The 7,500-nt window shown below is 37.0% G+C and overlaps 1 protein-coding gene across 1 annotated transcript in view; it reads left to right on the forward strand.

Moving 5' to 3' along the window:
- ci (cubitus interruptus) overlaps positions 1-7,500 on the forward strand; it is a 502,748-nt gene that overhangs the window by 304,137 nt on the left and 191,111 nt on the right. Inside the window, 1 exon segment of the mRNA XM_068350994.1 lies at positions 5,512-5,550. Within this exon segment, the coding sequence (XP_068207095.1) occupies positions 5,512-5,550 (39 nt within the window).

The following is a 7,500-nucleotide window of genomic DNA, read 5'->3' on the forward strand; positions in this document are numbered from 1 at the left end:
GGGACACATTGCCACAATCCTTTGTCTCTCTCTCTCTCTCTCTCTCTCTCTCTCTCTCTCTCTCTCTCTCTCTCTCTCTCTCTCTCTCTCTCTCAACATCCTCCATCAGCGCATCCTTCGGCACTTCGATCTTAAACCGGAGGAGGACGGTGCCCGGTATGAAGACGTCGCCATGGCCGTATAAATGAAGTTATTCCGGTAAGTGGGGGGATGGTGGAAGCGGGTCCGAGGAAGGAAATTGTGGAGCCCCGCGCAGTTTGCTGAACACACGAAGGTAATACTCGATGGCGGGTCGCTTATCTTAATTGAAAATCTGATGGCGGTGCGGATAAGAAGAGCCCAACCGCAGATTTTAAGGGGTGGGGGGGGGGGGGGAGATGGCGGGAGGTAGGGAGGGTATGTTGGAGGGGAGGAGACGGTAATGACTAAATTCTGTGTGGCCAGGAGAGAGAGGAGGGTACGGCCGAAGGAACTTGTTTTTGGTGGGATAGGATAGAGTCCGGCCAAGGAATAATCGAAGAGAAAATAACGACTCTCAATGAGAGAATGATTACCTCACGAAATTCTAACAACGCTCGGTCAAGGTGTTTGCAGTCGTCGCGTAGCAAGACTTTAGCTTGCACCACACGTTGTTACCTCGACTTAGATGAAGCTGCTTTTTAATGAAACAGATTTTTTTTTTTTTTAAATATTGTTCAGTTGGAAAGAATACTTAGAGAGAGAATGGTTGCGTCGGGTTGATTTTGCTTGCAGTCTGAAAAAATAACAGATACAGACCATTACTTGACTATAATGGCGAAGGCAGTGGGTTGGATAAATGAGGGGAAGAGGGGCTTGGTGGTTTGTGCTGTGTTTGCTTGCATGCTTGCGTGTATGCCGTCATAGCCGCCAGAACATGTATTCTATTTTTTATGGGAAAGGAAGACATTAGTCTTCCCAAGGGGTCATCGTTGAGGGCAAGAATTTCAGGGAAATTAAGAGATAAAAATCCTTGTGTGAGTAATGTAAAGAAAACGGAAAGTGTTGACATGAAATTAGATAGGATGCTTGCTTCATGAGAATATTTTTATATAGATATTGTAAGCGCATTTTATATTCATCCTCGTTTATATATAATTTTTCATTGGACTGAGAAACGTCGAAAATTCTGAAATTTAATATAATTTCTGAAGGAATAGTATGAATTACATTATACTGAAACAAATAATGTGAAAGTGACATACGGATATTTTTATTCCCTTGATACATATAAGATTTTTTTTTTTTTAAGTTTCTCGAAACTCCAGAGAAAAATTATGTAGCATGTAAGATTCACACCACTGTATAATTTAGCAGGGTATATTTTCTTTCTAGTGTTATGTTATTTGATTCTTTAAAATTATAATTGATATTATCACCTTTGAAATATACAAGAAGTTTTGTAAAAAAAAAAAAAAATGGTTGTTTCATTACGCTGGAAAAGATATGGTCTATTCAAGAGATTTTCCAGTGAATAGAAAAGTTGTGTAGTATCGACATCTTTGGGTTGAAGGAATTCTTAGCTTTTTCGTTAGACACACACACACACACACACACATATATATATATATATATATATATATATATATATATATATATATATATGTATATATATATATATATATATATATATGTATATATATATATATATATATATATATATATATATATATATATATATATATATATATATATATATATATATATATATATATATAATGTGTGTATAGAACTTATTGCAGATAGAAATTTTTTTTTTTTTTTTTTTTTTTTTGAGCAGGAAAAGTTGTGGTTTATTCGAGAGATTTTCCAGTGGACAAAATAGTCAATTTTGTTGTGCCGACATCCTTGGATTGAAGGAATTCTTAGCTTCTTCGTTAGACCCTATTTTTATGGTACTTCTAGAGATTCAATTTTATCCCTATGAAAATCGAAGCTCCCTGGTTATGGAAACTTGAACCTTTGTGGTAACGGAATATTTGGTCACATACGGGCCGAAACCCGAAACTAAGTGGTCAAGGACATTGCAGTTCCCCGTTATGGAAGTAATTTTTTTTCTTTTTATGAGGAACTTTTTCTGAGATAACTCTTCGTGTTGATGACCAACCAGTCGAAATTATGGTTCTGGTGACCTATTGGAAACGTCCTTACCTAGCGACTAGGCTTCTGAGTCCCGCTCAAACTGGATAGTTTCTAGTAGTGTCTGCAACCTCACCATCATTGTAAGCTAAGGATGTGGTGTTTAGGGGTTCTTATAGGTTTACCTGCTGAGTCATCAGCAGCAATAGTCTGGCCATCCCTGGTCCGGGTTTGGGTGGAGATGGGGCTTGGATGCTGATCATATGTATATATGGTCAGTATATAAGGCATTGTCCTGTTAGCCAGGGGATTGTCACTGTCCCCTGCCTGTACTATTCACGAGTGACATTTAAACTTGTAAATATAGTGTGTTTAATTGGATGCAAGCTGTGATTTCATTCTGTACGGGTCATAGGCTATCTTGCAAAGCAGTATGACCGTTCAGGACTATGGAGACTGTAATCGTTCTTTTGTAAATTTCATTGTCCCTTGACTCTGCCGTTCATGAGTGACCTTTAAATCTGAAATTACAATGGAATTAATTGGATACAAACTTCTATTCCATTTTACACGGGTCAGAAGTTATCTTGCAAAGCAACAAGACCGATCAAGTCCTTTGAGAGTTTGCAATCGTTCCTCTGGAAATATCCGTGCCTGCGAAGTCTGGAAGCAGTCAAGGCTAATGGCCTCGGCGAGTTGAAATTACCATGTCATGGGTGTTGGGACTGTTCCATGTTGAAGAATATCAAATGGAGTGTGTATCCCTGTCCGGGAGACTGGGGCCTCTCACGGAAAATTTCATGGTGGCTGTGATGCTAATTAGATTTTCATGGTAGCTGATGGCTGAAGAGATGAGTTAATGGTCGAGACGTCCACTCAAGCTCAGATCTTGTGTGGACTTTTGATTTTCTTTGTTTATTTTTACTTTCTTTCACTACATTTTATTTTATGCAACCATATTTATTTTGTTAATTTCATGATAGCTACCTTGAAGAAATATTCTGTTCATCTTTTTTCTCGTCAATGTTTTCGTGAATGAGGTTGCAAATCTATTGTCAATACCTTTTTAGAAGTAAATATCTCCTGAATTTCGAATTCATTTGTATCCTTTCGGGGTAAGGAAGATTAGTCTTAGGTAAAGTAGATAAATTTCTTAACGTTAGATGCTGTATAATATTTTTTACTGGGTTACTGATATTTAAAACATTGTTTTTTTTTTTTTTATAACTGAATGCTTAGGTGTTAATATTTTTGTTTGAATCATTGTGTTTAATCTTTTTGTTAAATTTTGCCGTATTTCTATATTTTTAAAGCATGAGCATTGTCTCAAATAGGTTAAGATCTAATCATTAATTATTTATGATTCACTTTCGATACCTTCTTGTGAAATTTTATGAACCTTTGAATTTTTACAAGAACTCCATGCCTTTGTTAATGCAGCCACTTAATATAATCTCCCTGGTAATGTAATGCAACCTCGAAACACACTGACCCGTTGTACCACCCCTTTAACTTCACTGACCTGTCGATGTAGGGTCAATTCGTAGGCCTGTTTCAAGGTTCAACAGTTACCCTACTGCAATGTTACCTCCTCACCCCCCATCAGAGCCTTGCCTTTGTATGCCGTCCCTGGGCACTCTCCTATCCCCCCCCCCCTTTCCTCTTAATATTAGCTGATAGGTTAAAGGATAGCCGTCCATCCCATCCCCCCTCTCTCAGGCAACCATCCTCCACCGCTACTCCTGTGTGTAACTCTGTCACTTATGGGTGTTTGTCGTGACAAGGGAGGTCGACACTGGGATGGGGAGAGGGGAGAAAGGCAAAGTAAATAAAATTAGAAATAGAGACACGAGAACGAAATGGTTACCGTTGTTTATAGAGCGGTAGGAAATGTAGAAGAGCAAGATAAGATGAAAAATTTTTTTTGATGATATTTAGCTATGATGAAATTATTTTCTTTATTGGCACGATTTAGATGCGTTGTAGTTATTGTTTTCATTTATTGCACAGTCTTCTCTTAAAAAATAGGTCCAATAAAGGATTAAATTGATGGTATGCTTTGCCGTGAGAGAAGTGTAAATAAAGCATAGAGTGACGTTGCAATGTGCAAAAAGGAAATGCAGTATTACAAGAATTGGGACTGAGGAAATACTTATTATAGAAGCGATTATTGTGATTTCTGGTGCTGTTGTAAAGGGAGCGAGGTCTGTGTTATCTTTATTTGTCTATAGATTGGGATGGTAAGCAAAGGTGAAAAAATCATACTTCCTTAAAAGAAAATTTAAATTTGTTCATTTCCCTACACTTTATTTTGTCTAAACGTTGATTTTTCTGAAATGAATATAAAAACTGGATCCCTTTGTTGTTCTAAAATCTCATTGCAGTGTCTGTTTACTTGTGTTTGTTTTTCCTTATCTTGGGTACATCTTAATTAAGAATAGAAAACCATATAAGGCCTGGGAATGTTCATTTCGCATGACAAATGTATTTATTAAATCACATGACTCGTGAAATGTTAAGCCTCTTCTTCCTGGTACTATGAAGAGATAGATTGTTCAGTGATGTTATGTTCATGCTGTTTGTTCTCATTAAGGTTCCCTGATGTTGCCAGTTGTTCTTAGTTAGGATATCACTTTTTGTTAGTTGTTATTAAAATTCTTTATTTTTGTTTTGTTATTTTATTAGAGTTTTGCTGTCAGCTGTCCTCGTTATGTGAAGGTTTTTTCTTTTATTTCTTCTCATTTAACTATTTTTTTTTTTCAATTCTTATTCGTGTTATTTTTTTAATTTTTCTCATTAAGATTTTTTTGTTACTCTCAGTTTTTATTATTACATAACTGCTTTCGTCATTTGTGCTGATTAAAATGTCCGGTTTTCATGTGTTAATTGCATAAAAATTATAGGGTTATGTCCACTGTTTTTTTATTGTTCAACAAATTTCATGAAGATACCATGTTTTCTTATTGTTCTCATCAAGGTTATTTCGTTTAGTTTAATGTTCTTATTAAGGTTCTTTATTTTTTCATTTGTTCAATTTCTTATTTGGGTTCACTTTTTTCAATTGTTCTCATTAAGGCTCTCTTTTTATTTTAATCGTTCTTGTTAAGGTTCCACATTTTTCTTCAGTTTTTCTCTAAGTTCATTGTTTTTGTCGACTGTTCTCTGTAAGGTTCCCTCTTTCATAAAGTGGTTTCATTACGGTTGTTTGTTTAGTGAATTGTTTCCATGATGGATTTCTATTTTTAACTATTTTTATTATGGTTCTCTGTTCATGTCAGTAAATGTTGTAATCTTTTAAGTCTTTTATTTGTGTGTAATTTTTTTGTATTAAACGTTTTTGCTTTAGTCAGTTGCTCTCATTATGGTTTTCTTATTTTTGCAATCGTTCTTATCCACATTCCCTGTTTGTTTCAGGTACGTACTGTTGGAAGACCGAGATCCTCATCATTTTAGGCAAGTACCAGAGTATTTTCTTTTTTGTTTATTTACAATAGCTTTTCCTTCAATTCCTTGTTTAGAATTCTATTTAGAGCAAATTATGTATTTAATGTTATGCAAAATTACCTATTTGAATGTGGTCGTATTCATTATGGAATTAACGTATGATAAGGTCATCAGTTGATAGTGTCAGTTAAATAGATTATTTTGTTAATCATATATCACCAATATCACCATCATTCATAAAAGTTCAGATGTGTTAAAATTACGCTCAACCGTAAGCGAGTCCATAGATGTTATAAACCGACAGTTTTCGCATATAAGGAAATAAAAGAGCATCGCCGTCATTGGCCGTAGAGAATATAGTTATTTCACCTCGTATTAGATATGGTTAGAAACTGGATGACCGATTAAGATTCATCCCGAGTAACTTTCCAAGAAACTTTCTCTCGGCGTCTGTCATCATCCATTAAGGGTGAACCTATTCTTTGAACTGAACGGCCGGTCACCCCTATGGTCAACTCGGCTTTCCAGGCTAGTGGCCAACTACAAAAGATTCAACCCTTTAAAGTGGAGGATTAAATCGCTTGAGAGGAGATTCCACTTGTGTCTGAGGAGAGAGAGAGAGAGAGAGAGAGAGAGAGAGAGAGAGAGAGAGAGAGAAATGAGTGTTTTATGTAATAATAATACATTGTTTGACTGAATGATAATTGTTGTAGTAAAGCAAGGTTAAAATGATACCGAAAAAACATAGTGTGTAATATCTATTGATATTAAATGAGAGAGAGAGAGAGAGAGAGAGAGAGAGAGAGAGAGAGAGAGAGAGAGAGAGAGAGAGAGAAGCCACTTAAAAAGTCTAGCTGAAGAGTAGGTGGTGGTGACAAAGAGCAAGCGAAGAGGAGGGAGAGTTTTGTTCTGGGAAGTGTTTGCTCTGTCGGTACCGAAGAGGGAATCATTCATACAATTGGGGCCAATTCAGCATCACGGTGAGAGGTACTTATCTCCCCTCCCCCCCACCAATCTCTCTCTCTCTCTCTCTCTCTCTCTCTCTCTCTCTCTCTCTCTCTCTCTCTCTCTCTCTCTCTATCATATAAAATGCAATAATGCCTTTTAGATTTACTTTTGTTAATTGCTGGTAAATTTATGATTTCATATCAGAATACATGTTTTTTAATTAGTGTGCTTCCAATAGCTGTTTCTATGTGGTGATATTCTTTCAAGGAAAATGAAGATTGTTCTGCAAAATCGATTGCGTTCTCCTCCTCCTCCTTTCAATATTGCTGGTGGTTCATGTTGAGATGTTGTCTTGTCTTCTTGAAGAGGGACCAAATCCGGGAGGTGATGGGCGATTTTGAGGTTAGAGAGAACGGCGAAGGAGGGGTTCGAGTAAGACGTTGTGAGCTCGACCTGACATTGCCCTCTCCCGACCTGCCTTTAATGTTGGCCATGTACCTCAAGTCACGACTGCGTCACGACTACCCACCATCATCAGTATACCGGTAGGGACCTTGCCAAAGAAAGCTATTGGGAACTGATTGGATAGCACAAACACCGTATGGAAGAGGTGGGGAAGAGAGGGGGGATTGGGGATCCTGCTGGAAAGTTTTCCCTTTGGAGACAACGTAGATTCATGTCTCTGACGACTGTGGAAGGTGACCTCGGGTGCTATTAAGATACCCGTTATGTTTGCTTACTGCTCCTTGGAAGTTTGCGAGGATTTGGAGCTACTGCAGAAAAAAAATAGACGAAATGGCTCAAATGGAGCTTTTAGAACCCGATCTCAAGTTCTTGTTAAGATTGCATGACGCCGGGCAATCACTGCTCTGAGAAATATAGGATAAGTGGCTAATTCGAGATCAGTTTTTACTGGTTAAGCCCAAGATGATGATTTAATAGTTTTGATGTAGTTTTCTTAAAATAGTGAGTATTGCAACCATGTTTTAAAATTTAAAGAAGGTTATTTTC

Source organism: Palaemon carinicauda, chromosome 27, assembly GCF_036898095.1.
Source record: "Palaemon carinicauda isolate YSFRI2023 chromosome 27, ASM3689809v2, whole genome shotgun sequence".
Taxonomy (NCBI): domain Eukaryota; kingdom Metazoa; phylum Arthropoda; class Malacostraca; order Decapoda; family Palaemonidae; genus Palaemon; species Palaemon carinicauda.